The 23,172-nt window shown below is 36.1% G+C and overlaps 8 protein-coding genes across 9 annotated transcripts; 4 read left to right on the top strand and 4 right to left on the bottom strand.

Annotated features, from left to right (window-relative positions):
• Positions 1-25: 25 nt before the first annotated feature.
• Positions 26-791, bottom strand: LOC148172580 (uncharacterized). The gene has a single exon (XM_088038453.1). It carries the CDS (start codon positions 695-697, stop codon positions 29-31), a length of 669 nt encoding a protein of 222 aa, XP_087894579.1. The 5' UTR covers positions 698-791; the 3' UTR covers positions 26-28.
• A 1,033-nt stretch (positions 792-1,824) lies between these two features.
• On the top strand, positions 1,825-3,161 carry LOC148172579 (ras-related protein Rab-27A-like). Its single transcript, XM_088038623.1, has 6 exons — positions 1,825-1,959; positions 2,009-2,152; positions 2,206-2,273; positions 2,335-2,449; positions 2,644-2,756; positions 2,804-3,161. Exons 2-6 carry the CDS (start codon positions 2,009-2,011, stop codon positions 2,994-2,996), a joined length of 633 nt encoding a protein of 210 aa, XP_087894749.1. The 5' UTR covers positions 1,825-1,959; the 3' UTR covers positions 2,997-3,161.
• A 907-nt stretch (positions 3,162-4,068) lies between these two features.
• LOC148172578 (palmitoyltransferase ZDHHC6) lies at positions 4,069-6,153 on the top strand. The gene is made up of 7 exons (XM_088038437.1): positions 4,069-4,217; positions 4,265-4,446; positions 4,494-4,578; positions 4,629-4,927; positions 4,970-5,182; positions 5,232-5,419; positions 5,467-6,153. The coding sequence occupies exons 1-7, from the start codon at positions 4,163-4,165 to the stop codon at positions 5,612-5,614; spliced, it is 1,170 nt and encodes a 389-aa protein (XP_087894563.1). The 5' UTR covers positions 4,069-4,162; the 3' UTR covers positions 5,615-6,153.
• Positions 6,154-6,250: 97 nt separating this feature from the next.
• On the bottom strand, positions 6,251-13,422 carry LOC148172577 (tubulin alpha-1A chain). Its single transcript, XM_088038436.1, has 7 exons — positions 13,311-13,422; positions 9,291-9,513; positions 7,736-7,908; positions 7,559-7,687; positions 7,173-7,343; positions 6,867-7,126; positions 6,251-6,818 (listed from the first exon to the last, which is right to left on the bottom strand). Exons 1-7 carry the CDS (start codon positions 13,311-13,313, stop codon positions 6,425-6,427), a joined length of 1,353 nt encoding a protein of 450 aa, XP_087894562.1. The 5' UTR covers positions 13,314-13,422; the 3' UTR covers positions 6,251-6,424.
• A 675-nt stretch (positions 13,423-14,097) lies between these two features.
• On the bottom strand, positions 14,098-16,010 carry LOC148172576 (DNA ligase 3-like). The gene is made up of 2 exons (XM_088038886.1): positions 15,843-16,010; positions 14,098-15,782 (listed from the first exon to the last, which is right to left on the bottom strand). Exon 2 carries the CDS (start codon positions 15,780-15,782, stop codon positions 14,277-14,279), a length of 1,506 nt encoding a protein of 501 aa, XP_087895012.1. The 5' UTR covers positions 15,843-16,010; the 3' UTR covers positions 14,098-14,276.
• Positions 16,011-16,094: 84 nt separating this feature from the next.
• On the top strand, positions 16,095-19,081 carry DNAlig3 (DNA ligase 3). 2 transcript variants are annotated; one of them, XM_088038089.1, is made up of 2 exons: positions 16,095-16,193; positions 16,346-19,081. In XM_088038089.1, exon 2 carries the CDS (start codon positions 16,346-16,348, stop codon positions 18,989-18,991), a length of 2,646 nt encoding a protein of 881 aa, XP_087894215.1. In that variant the 5' UTR covers positions 16,095-16,193; the 3' UTR covers positions 18,992-19,081. The 2 variants fall into 2 exon arrangements, with proteins under 2 accessions (XP_087894215.1, XP_087894214.1); XM_088038088.1 differs by having other exon boundaries at positions 16,095-16,238.
• A 90-nt stretch (positions 19,082-19,171) lies between these two features.
• On the bottom strand, positions 19,172-20,600 carry LOC148172574 (venom protease-like). Its single transcript, XM_088038092.1, has 6 exons — positions 20,478-20,600; positions 20,236-20,430; positions 20,100-20,185; positions 19,945-20,057; positions 19,483-19,900; positions 19,172-19,426 (listed from the first exon to the last, which is right to left on the bottom strand). Exons 1-6 carry the CDS (start codon positions 20,548-20,550, stop codon positions 19,247-19,249), a joined length of 1,065 nt encoding a protein of 354 aa, XP_087894218.1. The 5' UTR covers positions 20,551-20,600; the 3' UTR covers positions 19,172-19,246.
• A 56-nt stretch (positions 20,601-20,656) lies between these two features.
• LOC148172573 (uncharacterized) lies at positions 20,657-23,166 on the top strand. Its single transcript, XM_088038090.1, has 4 exons — positions 20,657-21,386; positions 21,431-21,632; positions 21,690-22,925; positions 22,973-23,166. The coding sequence occupies exons 1-4, from the start codon at positions 21,194-21,196 to the stop codon at positions 23,157-23,159; spliced, it is 1,818 nt and encodes a 605-aa protein (XP_087894216.1). The 5' UTR covers positions 20,657-21,193; the 3' UTR covers positions 23,160-23,166.
• Positions 23,167-23,172: the final 6 nt, after the last annotated feature.

The following is a 23,172-nucleotide window of genomic DNA, read 5'->3' as shown; positions in this document are numbered from 1 at the left end:
AAATCAAGAAAAACTTAATTTTTTTCTTTTATAAAAACCGCAATTCTAATAAGTTTTTTCCCGGTTTTGGAACGGCAGCCCCGCCCGCGTTTCCTTGTTGACACTCACAACTTGGTTCAGGCCTATAAACTCCAATATTATCACCAACATCCTCACTTTGAGAAGGTAATTCTTCACATTTTGACTGTGAGTCATGAACAGACATCATTAATTCGTTGAGCAAATTCTTGATGATCCCATTAACATAAACATCAACCGAGTCGTTATGCAACTTGATCTGCTTTTGAAACTCATCCATTATGTTTTTTTCACAGTTTTTTGTGTTGATCACTTTCAAGATTTCTTCAAAAATATCCAGTTGACGCGCAAAGGTCTTTTCAGCAATTTCAAGAATTTCTAGATTTGTCTTACTTTTTGAGCGATCACCAAGATGAGAGTTGAGTACTTTTTTGAAGCTTTTCAGAATCTCTCGATCGATTTTGGATGTCGCTAGTGCTTGTAGATCGAGCTCTTTCTCGGCTTCAGCAAAACTGCGTTGATCGTACGAAATTATACTAACTTCGTTCTTTGTGGGTTTGCTAAATTCGTATTTCGCCGATCGAATTTTGGAGACGACGTATTCTTTTAGAGAACGAAGGAACTTGAATTTGTCTAAAATCGTTTCACTTTTGGTACTCCTCTGGTCTTCATCAGCCATGAATTTAGGTTTGGGAATCAAAACGCATAGTTCAAAAACACAGTAATTTTAAACGACGTCCCGTCATTTTGACAACTACTCTCTTGATAGAAATCCGAGAGTTTTAATGAAATTAAACTTAAAATAATTATTACAATTCACAATTTGTTTGGGTGGCGGCATCAACTGTAACATTAGCCACTGCGTACTCTTGTAGGACATGTGGATGGACGTGCAACATTGTTTGGGTCCCATGGTCATGGAAAGACTCTATTTTTACAGGACTTTTGTGTAGACGCTCGTGTAGTTCTGCACAGAGTTCGCTTATTCCATCATCATCCAGAAGAAGACAGTCACAAAAATTGAATTTTTTTGAAGATGTCCTGTTTATTTGAGAAGTTGGTAAATCAATCACTCTCAAACTGTTGTCTTGGATCGTTTGAAATGGCATGTACTCCAACAGGGAATAAAATGTTTTTTCTTCGTCGGCTGCTTTTTGACGAACATCTTCTCCCTTGCGCTCTATAAAAAAATCTGTAATTCAGATAGAGGAACAATACCCAGTAGCTACTTATGACCGTTTGGACTTCTTTATCAACCATTTGTGGTTTATGGCCAAAATGGAACCACATTTCGTAATCATTCAGATTTTGCATTAATAATTGTTTGTTTATAACTGTTTATGAGGATCAAAACCATAATTGAAGTCTTTGATTTTTATTTATTAGTGACAGAGTTTTTTGACGTAGTTATGCAATAGTTTTGGCACGCAGTCTTGACAAAGAACTGCGATAATATTTTTTAGAGGAAATTGATTCTTGTTGGATTTCATTTTTATTAAATGAAATTACTTTCAACAGTATTAACTTGTGAAAGACCCAGAACCCAAATCAATAGTTGCTATTCATTTCAAAACCAAGCCATTGACAAACAGTACAAAACAAGAGATAACACACCCTCATCAAACTTTCAAGGTGAAATTGAAAGCAACGAAAATGTAATAAATAATACAAAAACGTTATATTAATAAATCAATGATCGTTTTTAGTTATCTGTTTAGAATGAATGATAATAACCACGCGAAATTGAAAAAATGGGAGCTTTACATCGATTCGAGAAAGCTTTACGTCGAATATTTTAGTTCCTGCTGAAACCACCGACTATCAGAGCGCTGGCGTTGTTGATAATAAAGTCATTCTGACAGGTGGTTATCAAAGAAAAACGGTGAATTGTTTGCAACAGGTTGACACTGTTTGAAAACACTGAATGTTGTTTTAATTGAAGTAAATATAAAACTGTTTCATAATTAGAGAGGTAGCAATTTTTTTGTAGATGGATTATGATTATTTGATAAAATTTCTGGCTCTCGGGGATTCTGGTGTTGGCAAAACGAGCTTCCTATATCAATACACTGATGGACTGTTTAATTCACGGTTTATTTCAACCGTGGGGATTGACTTCAGAGAAAAAAGACTGGTAAGATTTCCACCCCTATTTTTTTTTTGATATTTTAATCTCGGAATGTTTAGTTGTATCAATCAAAAGGTAGAAATCATAGAATCCATTTGCAACTCTGGGATACTGCGGGACAAGAAAGGTAATATACTGTAGATTTTCCTTTTGTTAGTCAGATAACAGCAATAACAATATTTTGTTAGATTTCGTAGTTTAACAACGGCATTTTATCGAGATGCCATGGGCTTTCTTCTGTTGTTTGACCTCACTAATGAGCAATCATTTCTCGAAATCCGTAATTGGGTAGAGCAACTGCGGGTAATAACACATATTAGCCAATTATTGATTTCCGTTGCAAGTTATTTTTATTATTCCGCTTGCCCCCATTGTTTTTTCACCCGCTATAATTTTATTTCCACGAGCTGCACACGCATGATTTATAGCACCCAATCATTGTTTCCAATATGGCGACAAAAATGGCGACGATTTTATATTGACGTGTGTTTTTTTAGTTGCACGCGTACTGCGAATGTCCTGACGTGGTTCTTTGTGGCAATAAAGCTGACTTAGAAGATCGCAGAGTAATAACAGAATGGCGAGCCCGTGAAATGGCGGAAAAACACGGGTAATCCAATCCTCGTTCAAAGCATCGAGTCTAACTTCTTCTTGTAGATTAGTGTACTTAGAAACCAGTGCTGCTACTGGTCATAATGTTTCCCGAGCTGTGGACACTCTCCTGGAAAAAGTAATGATCAGGATGGAAACAGCAGTTGACAGAGCAATGCTTCCTGGTCGAAGAGGACGTCCTCGAGATTTAAACGATCTAGATCTAAATGCTCCTTCAGGTCACAACTGCTCGTGCTAATGTGTTCTAAATTTAACAAAGTTGTTCAGTATTGTCATGTTACTCCCCGGTACTTCCATTTATAAGCCTATCGTTAAATATATACAGCCTATTATAATGTTATTGATGAAATTTAATTTTATGTAGCTTTTTACAGTTGTAATAAATGGGTATTTTTGAAATTTATCGACTACGGTCCTGCTTTTATTGGGCGCGAACCCAGCGATCAGCAGATCGGACGTTGGAAGTCAATCAAATTATTCCTGCGTGAAATCAGTTGAAATGCATTTGAAAAAATAAATGTTTTTTCAAATTCTGGCGCAAACCGCATCTTTCTATCGGTCCGCAGATATAGAATTTCAATCGCTTCTAGTTCAGTTGTTTATTGATTTAGAGGAAGAATTTGTACAGTTTTGAATTTTGCCTAAAATTCCGTGTAAAATCAAAAGCAACAACTTAAATTGCTTGACAAATAAGCTAGGTATCGACGGAAATAGTAGCCAAAAATCTATTTGGGGCAAAAACAACGTTTATCGAATTATACATCAATTGAAAGAGCAGTTTTAGATCTATCGCCTGGCCAAATCTCAGATCGGTAGGTCAAGTAGTTTAGAATAGGCAATAAAAAAACAATTTTTTTTCATCGTTTGAGTCCGAGTTTTTTTTTAAATCAACTACATACTTTTGAATTTGTTAGAAATTGGAGTAGCAAATATTCGTGAAAAACGATGGCGAAAACCGCCGAAATTTAAACTTCAATCGCGTCTAATTCAGTTATTTGTTAGCGTTCAGGCAAAATTAACTCAGTTTTGGATTCTGCGTGAAATTTTGCGATAAATGAGTATCAACAACTAAAGTTTGCTCCACAAATAAGCTAAATATCGACCGAAATATATTTGAGTCGAAAAATGTTTTTGAATTAATTTTAATTAATTTCGAAAATAAATTTTTGAATTTAGTATATGTATACAGCGTTTACATGCATAATGTACTTAAAATACAAATTCAAAGCCCACATCACTGAGTTCTCTATCTTTTTATGAGTTTGTTTTACCCGTTTTACCGCCAATGTCCGATCAGCTGATCTAAAATGTCAACTGTCAGTCATCTTTTGAAGAAGTTTTAAGGTTATGTTAAGCTGACATGTGTCAAATTAAATTTGTGTTGATATTTTATTTGAAAAAACAATGTGTTTTGGATCCTTTGGAAGAATATGTCATTGGGGCCCTTTGACTGCCTTAGGTGAGTTATTTGAATGTAAATTCAGTCTTCTCAGTGAATGTTTACAGGAATTATAAAATTAGTCAGTGGAATGACAATTCACTGCAATGGGATGTGGTGGCCTCCTGCAAACTCTCTTGGGGGATTTTTAAATAGTTTATTATTTATGAGCCTTTCAGGATTCACGCTGTATAATTTTTTATCGTCCATGTATCACGGACCTGGATATTTACCCCTAAAATGGAAACCTGTAAGCCTTTTTTAATTTTCACCGGTTTTTTAACTTCTTTCCTTCAGGTAAATGAGAATGACTCTCAGTATTTACAGTGGTGTGGGGTGTGCCATGGGTACAAAGCCCCACGATCTCATCACTGTCGCAAATGTATGAAATTCCATAAATTAATCTAAAAATAAGTAATAAAAATTATTTAGGTGGTCGTTGTGTTTTGAAAATGGATCACCACTGCCCCTGGATTAACAATTGCGTCGGTTGGGGAAATCACGGACATTTCACGGCATTTCTAGCCTTTGCTACCGTGGGGTGTTTCCACGCCTCTATAGTCCTAGGATGCTCACTTTATCGAGCTTTAAATCGGGTGCATTATCTTTATTATGGCACCGGAAACGAACCTATAGTTCATTTGGGATTGTACGGGATAATTTTGTGTGTCCTTGCTCTAGGATTCACGATAGGGGTGGTAATCGCCGTGGGGATGCTTTTAGTGTTTCAGGTAACGATTTATCTAATAGAAATAGAAAATAATTGTATTTAGATCAGGGCGATTGTTCGCAACAGAACAGGAATAGAAGATTGGATTTTGGAGAAGGCTAATTTCCGTCGAAGAAACACAGACGAGGTTTTTATTTTCCCGTATAATTTGGGCAGGTGGCGGAATATTCGTCAAGTAATCAACTTAAGTTGTCAACCTGTTGGTGATGGTATTTACTGGTCTGTGGCCGACAGCTGTGATCAATACACCTTAACGGTAGTACCACCTTCATACAATGTTATCCAATTTGAGATTCGGATTGTAGAGGGAGCAAATGGAACAAAAAGACGAGAAAAGACAAAGAATGAAACTGTACAACATCATTCATTCTGCGTCTGGGTCTTGGTTCCCCATTACTCAGGGTCTAAAAGTTTGTTGTTGTCCTCCTTGCACTGACGAGCCTAGAATAAAATTGGAAATTGGGGATAATGTTTCCGTGACGAGATGGAGGAAGTCGGTACAACATGCTTTGTTGTTCTTTTAATATTTTTTCTCTTCAGATATTGGTTGTTTGGAGAAAAAGTACAAGTTTTACCCAAAGATGAAGAGTCTCTTTATAGAGTCAGAGGGTGGTTTCCCCGCCGATGTGCGGTGGAAGTCGTTGACTGTTCCGGCGAACAAAGTGTTAGAGAGAAGAAAATCAAATAAATGTTTAAACAAATTGTGTATGTGATATATGTAAATTTATTCTTTAGATCCGTTTTGTTTGACTAGTCAAGGTACGGATTCACGAGGAAAGGAAATGAAATGTGGATAAAGACCACAAAAATTAGAATTCGAAAAGTTGTCAGTGTGACTAGATTTTTTTCTAAAATCTCTTAATGGATAATTAGGGTCATGAATTAATTAATGGTCAAAATGATTGGCAACGGTTTATTGGATTCCCTTTACTTCCACGTTTAGGGCAGTCTGTATGCTTTAATTCAACTTTGTATGCAATCCTTATAAAATTAAATAAACAAATTCGCTTTTTAGATCAAAGACATTTTATTATTAGAATTCGTAATTGTTAATTGTTTGTTAATTTTTTCTACCGTTTTGTGTATTTTGTAATGTATGTACATCTTTTGTCAACTTTAATTATTTTTGATAATATGTGATTATTACAATTTATTGAATGTAATTAACTTTTTGGATTTGTTTGTGCTTGTTTTTAGCAATATACGTAAAGTTTTTATAAAAGGAAATACGTATTGTTTATAAAATTTAACCAATTTTCGTCAGCTGCGCTTTTATCCAAGCTCCACTTGTACGAACTCGGAGTATGGGGTACGAAATAAAACATTATACTGCAAAAATGTATTAAGATAAAAGTGCCCTTATTAGATAAATCGAATAAGTTACTCATACAAAACTACAAAAGCAGCAACATTAGACTCATTATTGTTATATTATTAATAAATATAATAGAATCGTAAATTGGTTAAAGGCGTAAATGCGTGTACTCCCAAAGCTCGTTTAATATTCGTCCCCTTCGTCGCCTTCACCCTCGATAGAATCCACAGCAACTTCCTCGTAGTCTTTCTCTAGTGCTGCCAAGTCTTCGCGTGCCTCCGAAAACTCTCCTTCTTCCATACCCTCTCCGACGTACCAATGAACGAAAGCACGTTTTGCGTACATCAGATCAAACTTATGATCTAAACGAGCCCAAGCTTCGGCAATCGCGGTGGTGTTAGATAACATACAAACAGCTCGTTGGACTTTCGCCAAATCACCCCCTGGAACTACAGTTGGAGGTTGGTAGTTAATGCCAACTTTGAAACCAGTGGGGCACCAGTCGACGAATTGGATTGTGCGTTTAGTTTTGATTGTAGCTATAGCAGCATTCACATCTTTCGGGACAACGTCACCTCTGTAAAATTATTGTTGTGAATACAGAAGAAGGTTTCGTATCGCGTACCTGTATAACATGCAACAAGCCATATATTTCCCATGGCGTGGGTCGCATTTGACCATTTGATTAGCTGGTTCGAAACAGGCGTTGGTGATTTCCGCGACTGTTAATTGCTCGTGGTACGCTTTTTCAGCAGAAATGACTGGAGCGTACGTAGCTAGAGGGAAATGGATTCTTGGGTACGGTACTAAATTAGTTTGGAACTCTGTCAAGTCGACATTTAAAGCTCCGTCGAAACGCAATGACGCGGTGATTGACGATACAATCTGAAGAAAGGAACTCAAACTCGAAATTTTTATAAGGACACCTTACCTGTCCTATCAGTCTGTTTAGATTAGTATAAGTAGGTCTCTCAATGTCCAAGTTTCGGCGACAGATATCGTAAATGGCTTCATTATCGACCATAAATGCACAGTCGGAATGTTCCAAAGTTGTATGGGTGGTCAAAATGGAATTGTAGGGTTCGACTACCGCGGTAGAGACCTGCAATTTAGAGAGGAATTAACTCAATTTCAAGGAACATAATGCGTGATCAGTTATTTAGTGGGGTAAAGTGTGTAAAGAAGGGTAGTTCCAAAAACGCCAACGCAAGGGGAGAAATATCAAGTATTTACAGGATTACTCACTCAGCGCAAGCTGATGCAATTTTGACTTTGTGTCAATTAAGCACTTTGTTTTAAGAACAAGCAACTTTTTACCTGCGGTGCAGGATAGATGGAAAACTCCAACTTAGACTTCTTCCCGTAATCCACACTGAGTCTCTCCATCAAAAGACTGGTAAATCCAGATCCAGTCCCTCCTCCGAAGGAGTGGAAAACCAAGAAGCCCTACACAACATTTTTTATTAATAGTTTACCTCTATCACAAGGAGTTACCTGTAGTCCAGTGCATTGATCAGCAAGTTTACGTATGCGGTCCAAAACAACATCCACAATCTCTTTTCCAATAGTGTAATGTCCACGGGCATAATTATTAGCTGCGTCTTCTTTCCCAGTTATAAGCTGTTCCGGATGAAAGAGTTGGCGGTATGTTCCAGTTCTAACTTCATCTGAAAAAAAAGAGCCATGGTAATAAATTCGAAACAAAGTTTTTACGACGAAATAATAGTATAACTGTAAAGTTGGTGTAGCAATGCTAATTGATGTGCCCATTTTCTCCAGAACAATTGATTTATAATTACATTGCGTTTCTGAACGGTTCGTAAATTCGAAATGAATGTCAATGATGCTTATTAACGCAGGATGTTTGATTAATAGTTTTTTTTGGCGGATTTTAGCGGACTCAAAGGAAGAGCTTTTTACTGCTGTAGGCCGGTGATATCTATAATTAGGGGTTAATTAACGCTTGGAAATAATTATTTCCAACAATATTGTTAGGAAGCAATTACAAATTTACTTTATGTTTACATACATCTCTTATTCATGCCGCTCGATAATAGTTGGAAGCAGATTTATATTGCGAATATTAGCCCCTTTACTATAAAAAAATTGCACATAACAAAATTATTAACTGGAATGATTTATTGCAAAATAACAGTTACATTCAATTTAATAAATAGGTATCTTCCGTGAGTTATGCGATGAACTAATGACTCTTGCTGTCCTATTAAATTAAACAATTTCTTGGGGGCGCCTACATTCTTCCGTACTTTATTAACTTGTAAATTGGACAAAACTAGAAAAAAATCGATTTTAATGTGTGGTTTGAAAAAATAGATTGATATAAATTGATATTGTCTTTCCATAGGGTTGTGCCGGAGTTTATTTATTGATTTTTTTCGTTATTGAACGCAGATTTTTTATAAAGATAATAACAACTTTCATGTTTCCCATATTTGTATTCGTTGAAAAGTGATAAATTATTACGTTTCATCGTTTGAAGTTATGGGTAGGTTATTCACTCACGATTCAAATTCAAGCTTCTTCTTCTTCTAGAAAATTATATGGTTGTATATGACGTAACCGATTCCCCGAAACATCAATGTTCAACTTTGGGAAATTTCGTTCATCCGATCCGCTTAATTGCTTCTTCATGCGAGATCGTGGCTTAAACTCAAACGTTTTTCTACTGTTTAATTGGTGAATAAATTGATACGTTATCGAGAAGACCAAATTCCAGTCCTCGCTTTTATGTACAAAAAAGGGCAACGCGCGGTTCTCTAAAAAAACATCACGCGATATGAATATTTCATGTCCATGCTAATATCACATTATCTTCTGGTAATACATAATTTGCGTCCACGTCCTGCAAATCTCTATCTAAATCTCCCTTTTTCACTTTCAATTTCCTAATGAAAGTGCACTCCCTAATCGGCGTAAAATTACAGGAAACGTCGAGTCAGACACCGTGACATAATACGTGCTTCCCTGAGCATTATGTCGTGGTTCTTGGGGCTTGGGGGTGGTCAATTACGAGTGTTGGATTACATACCAACAACAGTGGGTTCCAAATCGACAAAAACGGCACGTGGCACATGTTTGCCGGCTCCGGTTTCACTAAAGAAAGTGTTGAAGGAGTCATCGCCGCCACCGATTGTCTTGTCAGAGGGCATTTGGCCGTCGGGTTGGATGCCGTGTTCGAGGCAGTAGAGTTCCCAGCAGGCATTGCCGATCTGGACACCGGCTTGGCCGATGTGGACGGATATGCATTCCCTCTGGAAAATAAAAAAACAGTCAGCCTCAGGCTTTATACAAAAAAGTTTGTAGTGGAAATGACACTATCCGTAATATTTCAGATTGTGAACAAATCGAAGAATATTATGATGTTATCCGACTGGCGCATTTTTAGTACCAGTTTCATTGGCATTTCAGTTAACAACGAATTTCTGTCACGAAAATATAATAAAAACTGGGAAACAATTACCTATAACAATATCGAACTATGCGGATATTTAAATTACTCCTACTATTGTTAGTACTTGTAATGGGGTTAAAAAATATAACCGTACAATTTACACTATCACAAGTGAAAGCATCGTTCATAAAAATTTCTGTTTGCCCACAAAAAATGTGTTTTTCAAGAGACTGACTTTCATGTTCACCATCCATATCTCCGGATCGATCATGATTCAATAAAAAGGGTCTCTCTTTTCAAATATAATTTTGCTGACCTCACTCCTAATTCTGTAAAACGATCTGAGGGGTGAAATACGTTTTGCGCTTATTTATAAGGTGTGCTCACGAACAGGATCTTTAGAGCCAACAAGTTTCTCCATTACAATGTTGTTCGTCAAGACTAATGACTATCATTATCAAATTTACCATCTAACACTTCAATCAAGGAGCCAACATTACCATGTTTTAATGACCTTTTCTTCTTTTGCATATGAATGAACACCGCAGAAACACCTAACAAGGTGATAACATAAAATTAATGATTAGTATTCTTCTAGATGGTATGGTAAATACTGTGATAAAACACCCCATTAACACAGTTTACAGCAAATTAATAACACTCAACACTCCACAGGTATAAAACCTTTGACCCTCTAATACCGTGACGACGATTCTATTAAAGTGCGTTGCCCCTCTTTGTACTAAGCCCTTCCATTATTTGCTGACTTTGATTGATCTATTAAGATCGCGAAGAGACTGGTACAAAATTTTAAATGATATGAAATAGGCCGGCACGACCGAGGACGCATTTATCGGTCTAGTCGAAATTGATTGGTAACTGAAAGAATTTATTGTAGGGGGAAAAAAATGTATTGAATCCTTCGAAACCTCGTTAGAGGTAAATTTCGATAGACATAATGACTTTCCGAATTATTTTATTATCGGAAAATTGCTTCTAGTTCTGCATTATTATTTCATCGATTCTAGTGAGACAATCAGTTTCCTGAAACCAAATCGATCGGAGTGGGTGTAGTGATAACGATTAGATGTCTATCCTAATCAGTCTAGAAGTTGAAAACGGTACACAATGTATCGCGTGCTGTACTGTACACAGTATTTTTCTGCTACTGTCACTCCTACTGTTGATCAATAAAGGGAGCAAAAATAAAGTCGATACACGTGTATTTACAGTTATTAAAATTTAAAGTTCAAAGTTTTACAAGAACTAGAATTTAGATAAATATAGAACGTTCTTTTGCCTTCAGGTTCTTGGAATCTTCAGTTTAATTGCAGTGGCGGCAGGATATGTGTCACTGGAAAATTCGTACTAAATTTAAGATCAGTTTAAATTAAATCAAAATCAACTTGAAAGCAATAAATTTGAAGTTGTTGCATGTTTCGCTTAAGAGCTTTTTAATTATGTTTTACTGCTCATTAATGTTATTATGCAAGATTGGAACATAAAATATGCGTGCATATTTCACTCATGAAACACCACTTAGTTATTAAGCCGCGTAAAAAGATAAAAGTGACAATAAGACAAGTAAACAAATTATTGAATTTAAAATTCATGTTTTCTGGGTAGTATATCACTCGAATTTTAATTGAAAAACAGTTGTGGGCAGCGTAATAAAAATTAGAAAATGAAGGAAAAAGAGCTCCTCGTTGTCCTCGTAATAAGGATATATAAACAACTCATAAGATGGCACCAAATTTAACGCCATTTTAATGTTGGCAAGAGCCACATCACAAATATTTATTACGAGTTGGCCTTATTTGGAAGTTTTATAGTGCACTTTACTACTTTTGGGTCAAACCCGTAAATTAAAGACACAACTTGTCGTTTTGGTGAAACATGATTTGAATTATTTGGAATTCGCTTTTTCTGATAGCCGAATGCGTGTTTGGCAAACAATACATGGATGAATGAAGCGACAACATTAATTTGGTCCCCATTGTTTTTGATTTTTATTTTCTTATCTTAAATTCCAAGTTTTCCAACTAGAGATTAACAAATTCCAGTGTCTTGACTTTTTGAGTCTTCTAAAGTTTATTTAATGTACCTTTTACTGCGCTTTAGATTTTAGTTTTACTATTACTAAATAAATAGTAGAAAACCTCTGAAACATTGAATTTTGAGTATGAACTATGTTCATTTTCATTATGGGTGTGTATTTTTTTTATATTAGGGAACAAGTTAGATAAAATTGATCATATATCAGTAACGTACTTAATGCACACTTATTATTGTCACTCTTACGAAATGTGTAATCTAATTTAACTAAGAGAAAATTTTTGATGATATTTAAAAGAAATTCAAAATGTTTTTTTTACAAAAAATTTAAACCCACCTCACATGACTCATTTTTGTATACACGATTACCGCACCGTACATTACACGTGGGTTTCTACACAATACAATTGTTAATATCTTCGCACAACTGAATTCGGAGTCGTATTTTAAAAATTACTAACAAGATTGCATTGATTTGAAACAGTGACTCACTAAATGCAAGCAGAACCTTCCCCGCCTATTTTCATATTAAATTATTTAAGCATGCACACCCTCTGACCCTCTAACCTGAATATTAGTGTACTTCGTTAAATATTCAAGAAGAATTTTATAAAACTATAAGACATTGGAAGCGACATGACATTCATTCATGAGTGCAAACCCATGGTGCAAATCAAGCACGTGTCGTATGTCAATACTCAATAAGAAAGGTGGTGCACGTGGAATAAAACAACCCAGTGCAATTATGTAATTCATTTCATTAAATAAATGACAGGGTGAGGCGCACTTATTCAGGGCACTTGCGTGGGTTTAACCACATCTTTTTGGTCTTTGAATTAATTATATAATTTTTATAGTCGTCCTTGTGCCCAAGTATGGTCCAATTTACGAGAATTACAAATAGTTATCAAATTAACGACAAATAGAGTTTCGTCTCGCCCAAAGGGTGTGTCGGTTATTAGTTCTAGTTTTTAATCACGAGACAAATTCACGGACGTATGCACAAAAATAAAGGATTCTAATTTACAATGAGTCAACGATTGTTTATAGAAGTCAACCGTGAAGAGACTCTACTTCTTCAAATTTTGTGCAGGAAGCTACAGAACTATTATTATATTAACCTTTTGCGGTTTTGATAGTTGATTTCACATAAAAAAAAGAGTTAACACCGTGTCTTCTATATGTCGGTATGTAATTGTAAACGCAGTAATTACAGCTTGTTCGAGCTACGGACGAAACGTGATTTAATAACATATCAGGATTCCGTAATTCCGTTCAGGAAATGCGGAACGTTGTCTTAAAAAAAAAAAAACTCAGTTTTAATTACAAAATAAACGATCTGATAGTTTTGGAAGTAATCGAGAGTTTTGTAAACTAAGTGCTTCGGAACATGCAAGCGGAAGTTGTTGCTTATTCTTCTGATCCTGATAGTGGCGATAAATTTTTAGAAAACAAAGTTAAAATATACAATTGGTGCTAACAAACTTACACTTAATTTATATTTATAGAAGTACGTTCACCGTCTGACTGCATCTGGCACTTCAAGTGTGAAGGTCCTTATAATTACTTTTTCCGAAATTAGATCAAAAATTTTAAACTTACCATGGTTGGTTTGTAAAAGCACGAACTTCGAAACAATGAACACAGTCAGCCGATGTCCGCGATGCGACACCCGTTGATCAAAGTAATTCCTCCAAGTCCTCGTGCAGCTTTATAAGTTGCGCGGATTGTTGGTACGCGCATGGCATAAATTCCTCAAATTGCCAATTAAACTATTTAGTCCACGAAACTATAGATTGATGATTTATTAAATTACATAGGTGCTGTTGAAATTGCAAATACAAGAATTCATTTTCCGCTGAGCGACTTCTCCACCGCGAAAATTTCATGAACCGGAGAACTTCGAAAATATTCCATGACAGTCTTACTTATGATTTTTCGTAAAAATTCGCGGACATTACCATGTATATCGTGACATTTAGGCTTTGTTTACATTTTTACAATTTTCATTTTATGGTCTTTTCAGTTGTTTGTGGGTACTGATTGCCAGATATGGGAAAACATTAATTCTGTTATTACTTCACCACAGAAAAATGTATTTAACTCTGAAGTTATTGTGGTACTTTTAAGGAATGTGCGTATTAACAGACGTTGAACTCGGCAATGGATTTCTTTTTGCATAAATCAATAAGAGGTAATAAAACAGACGAGCGACAATGTAATTTTCAATAAGAAAAGGTTTATTAAATTTTTTTCTTTTTCGGTTACTGATTTAATTTATCTATATCCCGATCATCCTTCCACACTTGCTTGAGATCGTTGACATATCCTTTGGTTAGATCCTTAAATTTAGGAAAATGAAAGTCAGCAACAAAAAACACATGAATAATTTGTTTTTTTTACAATATTTATTTAAATAAGCCTACAAACAACTAATATAGTTTTAAACAGGCAATGTGTAAACAAGTATTGTTCAACAGTACGATTTCAAAATAAAAACAATATTTTATCTTGAAAATATTCAACCTCTCATTGTTAATATCAAAAATAAAGGAAACAAACGACATCCTAATTTTGATGATCAGGCTTCCACCGTACTGAATACGGCCTGTAGTCCTGCAAACTTTCCTTCTCCACAGTATCTTTAATCCATTCAACTATCACATGCCGAGCGCTCCTTGCACACTCAATGTTAGGCTCAGCTAGAGTATCTTTCAAATGCAAAACGTGAGTCGCCTCTTGATGCTCGTCCGGTTTCAGTACCGTGCCACCATAAGCGATAAAATATCTCACCCATTCTGCGTGTCTTTCAGTTACTCCGTCTTCTAAATATAACTTGACATTCTCGAAATAATTCGGGATGGATTTACGGCTTTCAGGAGAGCTTTTTGTAATTTCTGGTTTTGACTCTTTTTTGTCTTCTTTGATTTTGGTCTTCTTCGATTTATTTTCGGTGTTTGAGATCTTCCGTTTGGAGCTCTTGACCGGTTTAGAGATTACTGAAAGTTCTAAAGATTTATCTTTTTTTGTTGCTCCCCAACACGCGTTTATCACCGTTTTAATGTCTCTACATGATTGAAATATTAAATAAGCATCAGGATGGACGCCTTCGAAGACATGCTTCGCGCCTGCATTCATCCGTAGATCGTGTTTAATCAATCGAATCACGACTTTCAAATCATTTGCCGTGCACCTTTTGATGAAAGTTTTGAAATGGTTGTATTGTGCTTCTTCTTTCGATAGATTCGTTAGAGTTTCGAGAAATTCATCGACTTCGTGGATCGTCAGCGTGCTTTTTTTCGCCGGTTTGATCTCTTTATTCTGTTCGTGGAAGTACTGAATGGTTTGACCGACATCTCCTTGATCTAAATTCGCCATCATTATATCTTCACTAATGTGGAAAATTCGACTAAATATTTTAACCAGTTGCTTGGTTTGTAGATGAAACACTCGTTTTATAACTGCGGGAAGCAACAACTTGCACCATAACATAATATCACCTTGAAAACCCGTCCCTTCGCTTCCTTTTGAAAAAATATTTTGGAAAATGGATATTTTCTCATTTGAATTAGAAACATTGGAGACGTTCGCCACAATCGTTCGGAACTCCCGGAAACAATTATCTTTATGTGCGCCGTCTTTAATTGTGCTGTCTGTAGATAAACACGAGTCTTCGTTTGCAGGAACATAATTTATTTGCGATTTCCCTTTGTTAGGGGCCCTCTTTGTCTTTTTAGAGGATTTATCAAGCTTTACTTCAAATGCCCTATTGCATACTTTAATCTTTTGTAAGATATCGACTTTATCGATCTTATCTAATGACTCCCAACCTTCCACATCGTGGGGGCCCTCTATTCGTTTCGTCGTTTGTCGCTGTTTTGCAAAAACTTCAAATATACAGTTAATGTGGTACCAAGCTTTCATTTTGCCAGACCCCAAAGGATTTGGGATTAATTTAGCAATACGTAGATCACCTTGGATGCATTTTTGTTTGCATTTTTTGCATATGGCTCTCCCCTGTTTCGCAATTTCCACAGAAAAAGGTTTCTCATGCGATAAATCCTCATCTGACATCTAAAAGTGAGGTTATGTAACCACTAGTTTGCAAAAATTGAAGTATTCCATTATTTTTACCTTCACTGGGTTTAATTACATAATTATAATAATAATCGCGATTTTAGGTCCATTTGTATGTGGACTCGGAACTCATTGTTTTGAATTGACAGCTGTTTCTTGTTTATTTGGAATAATTTTAAAAATCCCCGTTAGATGGCGAGTACAAAATTTCTAAATAAAAAAAGACAAATAAGTTTGATGGATTTTTATCAATCTAAAGAAATTCTTTTTTTAATAAAATGCAAAATTATACGAAACAACAATTATTAAATACGTAACAATAAAATCAGATACGACAGTTTCCTGTAAGTGGACGGTGGCATGACAGCTCACTGACAATCAAAGCTAACCTACAAATTAAAAGTCAAAGTACGAAATCAAGTTTATTCGCACGTTGCATGAATTGTAGGCACCGTAAGTTGTCTGCAGCGCTTTAGTACTATAACTAGTCTTTCCAACCCAAAATATTTTTCGTTGCGTTTAAGTTTTTCCGTTAAAATCTGATTTAACCTCGTTTTCAGATGTCGGACCACGAAGATTCTGAAGAGAAGCCGTTCCTCGTAGAAATCGCCAAACAAGGACGTGCTCAGTGCAAAAAATGCAAGCAAAAGTGTCCCCAAGGTGAATTAAGGATAGCTAAATTGACAGCGAATCCTTTTGGGGAAGGCAAAATGAAAAATTGGCATCATGTAAACTGCCTGTTTGAAGTTTTTTTGAAACAACGTGCTGCCACGAAGAGGATAGATGATCCCGAGGATGATGTAGAGGGATGGAATACTCTTGATGAGGATAATAAGAAAGACATTCTAAAAAGAGTAGAAGAGTGTAATAAGACTTTTGAAACTAAATACGGCGTTAAAGCAACCCCTAAAAAGCCTAAAAAACCCAAAGAATCATCAAGTGAACCTAAACCGAGTACGAGCGCAGAGAGTTCCCCAAAAGTCGATTCTTCCCATAAAGACAATCAGTTCCGCGAATTTCGACGCTTGGTTGCTGATATCACTAACATCAGCAGTTATTTGGAAAAAACAAATCTTGTTAGTAAAATGTTTTCCAAAGGCAGCGACGGGACTGGTTTTAAAGGTGACGTCGTTCTTTGGTGCCGCCTTTTATTACCAGGTGTGGTCAAACGCATCTACAACTTACAAAGTAAACAGCTCATAAAACTCTTTAGTAAAATTTTTCGTACTGATCAAGACGATATGTTGGAGCATCTGGAACAAGGCGATGTGAGCGAAACAATCCAGGAATTTTTTGAAAAGAGTAAATCTTTCAAACCGGTGAAGAAGAGCACTTTAACGTTACAAGAAGTGGACGAGTTTCTGGAAGAACTCTCAGGGTTGACCAAAGAAGAAGAACAAATTGCACATATTAAGTCGTTTGCGAGTAAGACTACCGCAAATGATTTGAAAGTCATTGTTCGTTTAATTAAGCATGATTTGCGTATGAATGCGGGAGCTAAGCATATTCTGGATGGTGTTCATTCTGACGCGTATGAAGCATTCCAATCATCTAGAGATATCAAAGCTGTAATCTCGCGTTGTTTGGGTGGTAAAGGCAAAGACTCTAAAGCCACCATACAGTTGATGACACCTGTGCTGCCCATGCTTGCTGAAGCATGTAAGTCGGTGGAACAAGCGATGAAGAAATGTCCAAACGGGATGTTCTCTGAGATTAAATACGATGGGGAACGCGTCCAAGTGCATAAATATGGCTCTGAGTTTAAGTACTTTTCGAGGAGTCTAAAACCGGTATTACCACATAAAGTCGCTCATTTTAAAGACTACATTCCTCAAGCTTTTCCTCACGGAAAAGATCTGATATTGGATAGCGAAATTTTGATGATTGATACCCAAACTGGTAAGCCTCTACCTTTTGGTACTTTGGGGGTTCACAAAAAATCGGAATTTAAAGATGCTTCCGTCTGTCTTTTCATATTCGATTGCATTTATTACAACGGTGAAATCCTAAGCGACAAACCAATAAAGCAAAGAAAAAAGATATTGAGAGAGACCATGACTGAAATCCCCAACCACATCATGTTTTCGGAAATGGAAGAAATCCACGATCCCAAAGATTTATCTAATATGATTGCCAAAGTGTTAAAATTAGGTCTTGAAGGTTTGGTTCTTAAAGACATAAAGAGTGTCTACGAACCAGGAAAACGCCACTGGTTGAAAGTCAAGAAAGACTACCTCTTCGGCGGCGCTATGGCCGACAGCGCGGACTTGATAGTCTTAGGCGCTTGGTACGGTACTGGAAAAAAAGGTGGCATCATGTCTATATTTCTAATGGGATGTTATGATGAAGCCTCTGATAAATTTTGCACGGTATCGAAAGTTTCAACAGGACATGACGATAAGACTTTGGAACGGTTACAAACTGAGTTAGATATGGTGAAAATAAGTTCAGATCCGTCAAAAGTCCCCAGTTGGTTGCGTTGTACCAAAAGCATGATCCCAGATTTCGTCGCTAAAGATCCAAAGAAGCAACCTGTGTGGGAAATAACAGGAGCAGAATTCACGCAACACGATGTTCACACGGCTGATGGAATTTCCATACGATTTCCACGCGTCACAAAAATTAGAGACGATAAAAATTGGGAGACAGCCACGTTACTTAAAGAACTCAAAGTGTTGTTTACTAACTCTAAGGAGAGTACAGATGTTAGTCTGCTTATGAAAGCCGTAAAAGAAGAGGATGATAGTTCCTCACCAAAGAAAAGAAAGAGGAGTAAGTCGCCGAAGAACAAAGGCAAGAAGAAACAAAGCGTTCTTGAGAATTTCGTTACAACTTCTAAGCACTCCTCAGATGATGAATCTCCTTCCAAGAAAATCAAGAGAGAGTCATATAAAAGGCTCGAAATTAAGAATCCGTTGCCCAATTATTTTGCAAACGTGAAGGTACAGTTGAAAGATAACATCAAAGACGAAGAACCAGATCTTTTAAGATATTTCATTGCTTATGGTGGTGTGGTTACAAAAAATGACGATTTTGAGGGTGTCACTCATGTGGTGCATCGAACAAAAGTGGTGGAGGAGGCGGAAACGGAAAGTGGATTGAATGTTAAACATGTAACAGTTGATTGGATTAGAGACTGCGTCATCAATGAATGTGTGAGCAGTTGTAGACCTTATGTGGTGCGTTGGAAACCAAGAAAACATTGAATTGATTTTAACCTGATTGATTCTTTTACCAATAATTTATTGTTGTGTTATTTATTATATGTTTGTACCAAAATAAATTGATTTACAATTCATAGATCACTCAATACATGAATGTTTTTTAAAAAACATGTTTAAAAATTATGGTGGATGCGCCGGGTTGAGGTAATGAAAAGTGCTCGCTTCTCAGGAAATGACGTTCTTATTATTTAACTGCATCCTATTATTACATACATACATTACTTATAATTAATATTTTTACTCAAGCGGCCAAACAATGTCTTCTATCCACTTTCGATATGCAGAAACTTTTGTGTAGACGCCGGCACTGTTTTCCGTTCCACATCCTTTCCCGAAAGAAGTGATTCCTGCAACAACGTAATGCGGTCCTATCAGACTAGACTTACTGATAAAATGAAGAGGACCACCAGAATCACCCTATACAATAAAATATTAGGAGTAACTTTTTTGACTTCTATTATTAGATTACTCACTGGGCAAGTATCTTTTCCTATGGAATCTCCAGCACAGATCTGAGACTTTTTATCAATGCCTCTAGCTAATTTTCTCGTAGAAACCGTGGAATAAATTTGAGCACACTTACTGTGTTCAATAATATTCAAATCCGCTTTCATCAAGTGCGGAGTGCTATCTCCTAAAAAGTCAGTTTTACCCCAACCTGTAACTTGTAGTTTACTCGGTAAAGGTTCTTTGGTATGTATACACGCAGGTTGAACAAATCCTCCAAAAATTGCGGCACTCTGCAGTTTTAGTAGAGCAATATCATTATAGTGCGATGGAGGTTTATACTCAGGATGAGCAAAAGTTTTAGCAATTCCAATTTCTTGAATTTCGGTATCATCAGTTGCATTTAAGTTTAGTTCCCCGAGTCGAACCCATTTTGGATCACCACTGAAATAAATTGTTGGTAAAAGCACTAAAAACAGAATTCTTACAATTCTCGATCTCCGATGCAATGAGCTGCAGTTACAACAAATCGATCGCTTATTAAAGTCCCTCCACACAACCACGAAACGCTTTTTTTGTTATCACCAAACCCTACGGCTACCTAATTAATAATGTGAAGTATTCTGTGGAAATAGTACTGTACCATGTGTGGAAACTCCGCAGCTTTTGCTTCCTCACCATGTGCAATATCAGTTCCTTGATTTTTAGTGTTGTAATGTAAGTAACAATCTGGGACATAAATTGTTTTGTTAAAATTAAAATGTGTGAGCTTGACTTACTCTCGTCGCTTCTAAAAGTTTCTTGACGAATTTTGCTAGAGTTATTAGGACAGCAAACCAAAGGAGAATTTCTGTTAAAACCGCAACTTTGTGGGGTAATTCCTTTGTTTCGTAGGAGGTCAAGTGCCGACGCGCATTTATTTATGTTGAGACATTCTCCACCGGATTTATCGCTCAGTAAAACGCATGGGTCTCCTAAAAATAAAAAGTAGATATAACCGGGTGATAAGAAAGCTTCTTACCTTCAAATAACGCAGAACTTAGTTTTAGTATCGATGTTAAAACAATAAAAAAAAATTTCTTTTTATATAACATTGCGGTGTATCGTTTGAGGTTTGTTTGTTAAATTAAGCTCGTTTGTCTTACGCAAGTGATAAATATTTTTATTTTATTTGTGTAATCAAAGCAAAATATTATTATCAGTCAGTGTGATTATAGAGGTTGTTTCTTAATGATCCCACAAACTTAAACGATGGGGTTTAGGGTTTATACGTATAATTTGCCCAATTTTCAACGTAAAAGCTTTCTTAAATTTGTGGCCTTCTTGAAATACATTTATGCAGTTTCCGGTGGTCATTTAGTTAAGTGTGTTATTTAATAATCACTTGTATTTAAGCAAACAAAATATGTAAATCCCAATTTATGACTTCAAGTGCAAGGCCATAACAAACGCATTAGAATTTAATTTGAAATATACAGTAAAATTGAATAAAATTTTTGAGTTTTTCTCTAATTGACAAGCTGCATTGACTGAGTATAAAATGAGTCAACTTTTAATTTTTACTTTGTTGGTTGTTTATGCCTGAACGTCATATTTTTTAATGAATTGTTTAATTTTGAATTCATTAATTTAATAATCACGAACCTACCCCAACGTTTAAAAAAACGAACATCTGGACAAATAAAGACATCTGGAAAATCAGACACGTTTTTTGTCCTCTTCAACCAATGTCTTCGCATGTGTGCCCTTGAATTATACCACTCGTACTCTTTCATTAATTCGTGCAACTACGCAAAAATGTTGCACTTATTTTTGTTAATTTTACTACGCGTTCCATTTTCTAAACCGACAAGTGAGGTCAATGTCACTAGTCACCTTCTTATCCAACAAGAAATTAATAACCTGAAGATGGTAACCAAAACGCTAACAGGTGAGTAATTTAAATTGTAGTCAACACTTCAGAATTTTTCGTAGACCATTTTGAAAAGTGGAACGATGTTTTTTTAAATTCCGTACAACCACAAATGATGTCTATGGTAACATCTTTAGCTGCTGTTGGCAGTAACATCAATAATCTACAAGAACGGGCACATATTTGGGATACATTGCAACTACATGTTGTTGCTTGGAATGATCAGTTAGCCACGTTAGATCGTAAAGCCGATATCATAAGCAAGTATAAAAATCAATTAATCTGCATGACCAGCTGCTTCTTTGAGTTGTCTTGTTTTAGAGGCCAAGAGAAGCTCTTGGAGTTTGAAACCAAAATTAATTCCGTTGTGAACATAGAGCCGAAAATAGCTGACGCCCTTAAAAAAATTAGAGATATCCAAAACGCGGTGTCGAATTTGAAAGAAGAACCTTTGCATCAAGATCATTTCCTTTTTGGAGAGTTTGCTGCACGCGGTATATTGAGTACTGTCAAGATGATCGAAAAAAAAATAGACCGTTTACTCATTTTACAACAAAACTCTATCTCTCATAAAATCCAGGATGAGCGACCGAAACTAACAATCAAGTGCAACACCCCTCGATTCGTGGAGGATCTTCTCAACGATATCTCTTCTAAAGTTGATGTTATTTTTGATAAAATCAATGATAAAGAAGATAACGAACGGGATTTTAACGACTACGAAGGTGAAGGAAGTGGCACCATCGAACCACCCCTCGATCTTCAGTCTGATGTCAAAGAAGTTCATAAAAGAGATGTTGAAGATGATGTTGTTATTAAATCTCTGACAAATTTAATGCAACGGATTTCAACAGTAGAAAACACTTCCCGAGCGATTTTAAACAAAGAGATCGAACATTTAAAAAAAACGGATTCAGTGCTCAGACAGTGTCCGTTAAATATCGCGGACAGAATTGAGGAAACGATCGACAAAAGTTTTGGTAAACAAAACAAGATTCTCGAAGCCTTTTTGAAACATAACTTTCCTAAAACTTTCACTGAACATAATTCCGATGTAAAAATTGAGTCTCAAAAAACAGGTTGTGATGATTTAGATGATACTTTTGAAAGTGGTATTTATATTTTCGAAAGCACTGCCAAATACTGTGTTCTTCGAAATAATGAACACTGGACTGTTATTCAACGGAGAGAGAATAATCCTCCTGAAAACTTCAATCGGAGTTGGTCCGATTATAGGACTGGTTTTGGAAAACTTAGCAATGATTTTTGGTTTGGTAACGACTTTATTAGTGAACTTTCAAAAGGACGCAACTTGGTTTTACGAGTCGAATTGACCGATTTTTCTGGAAAGCACGTTTGGGCTGAGTATGACACATTTCAGATACTACCAGAAAGAAGTAAATATCAAATTATAATCGGTGGATACAGAGGAAATGCGTCTGATTCGTTTTCTAGTCATAATGGTTCTTTTTTTAGTACGTTTGATCAGAAAAACGATCAAGCCCCCTCATGTTGTCCTTGTGCGGTTTCTTTTGGTGGAGGGTGGTGGTTCAACAGGTAGACACACGTTTTTATTACTATGATTCTAAAATAATTACTTTTAGCTGTTTTGAATCAAATTTAAATGGGCTGTTCTATAGAGCAGGAGAGGTTAATGGTTACTACGGTGGAATTATCTGGGAAAATTGGTTGGGAAATTATTCGTTGATGAAAACTTTAATGATGGTTAAAAGTGTAAACAAGCTTTTTTATCAGACATCTACTTTGTGGCCTTATTATGAGGATCCATAATTGAATTGGAAAT

The sequence above is a fragment of the Gnatocerus cornutus genome, chromosome 6, assembly GCF_029298725.1.
Source record: "Gnatocerus cornutus isolate USDA-ARS CGAHR chromosome 6, icGnaCorn1.1, whole genome shotgun sequence".
NCBI lineage: Eukaryota > Metazoa > Arthropoda > Insecta > Coleoptera > Tenebrionidae > Gnatocerus > Gnatocerus cornutus.
Note: the sequence above shows the minus strand (reverse complement) of the source record. Positions and strands in the feature narration are given on the sequence as shown.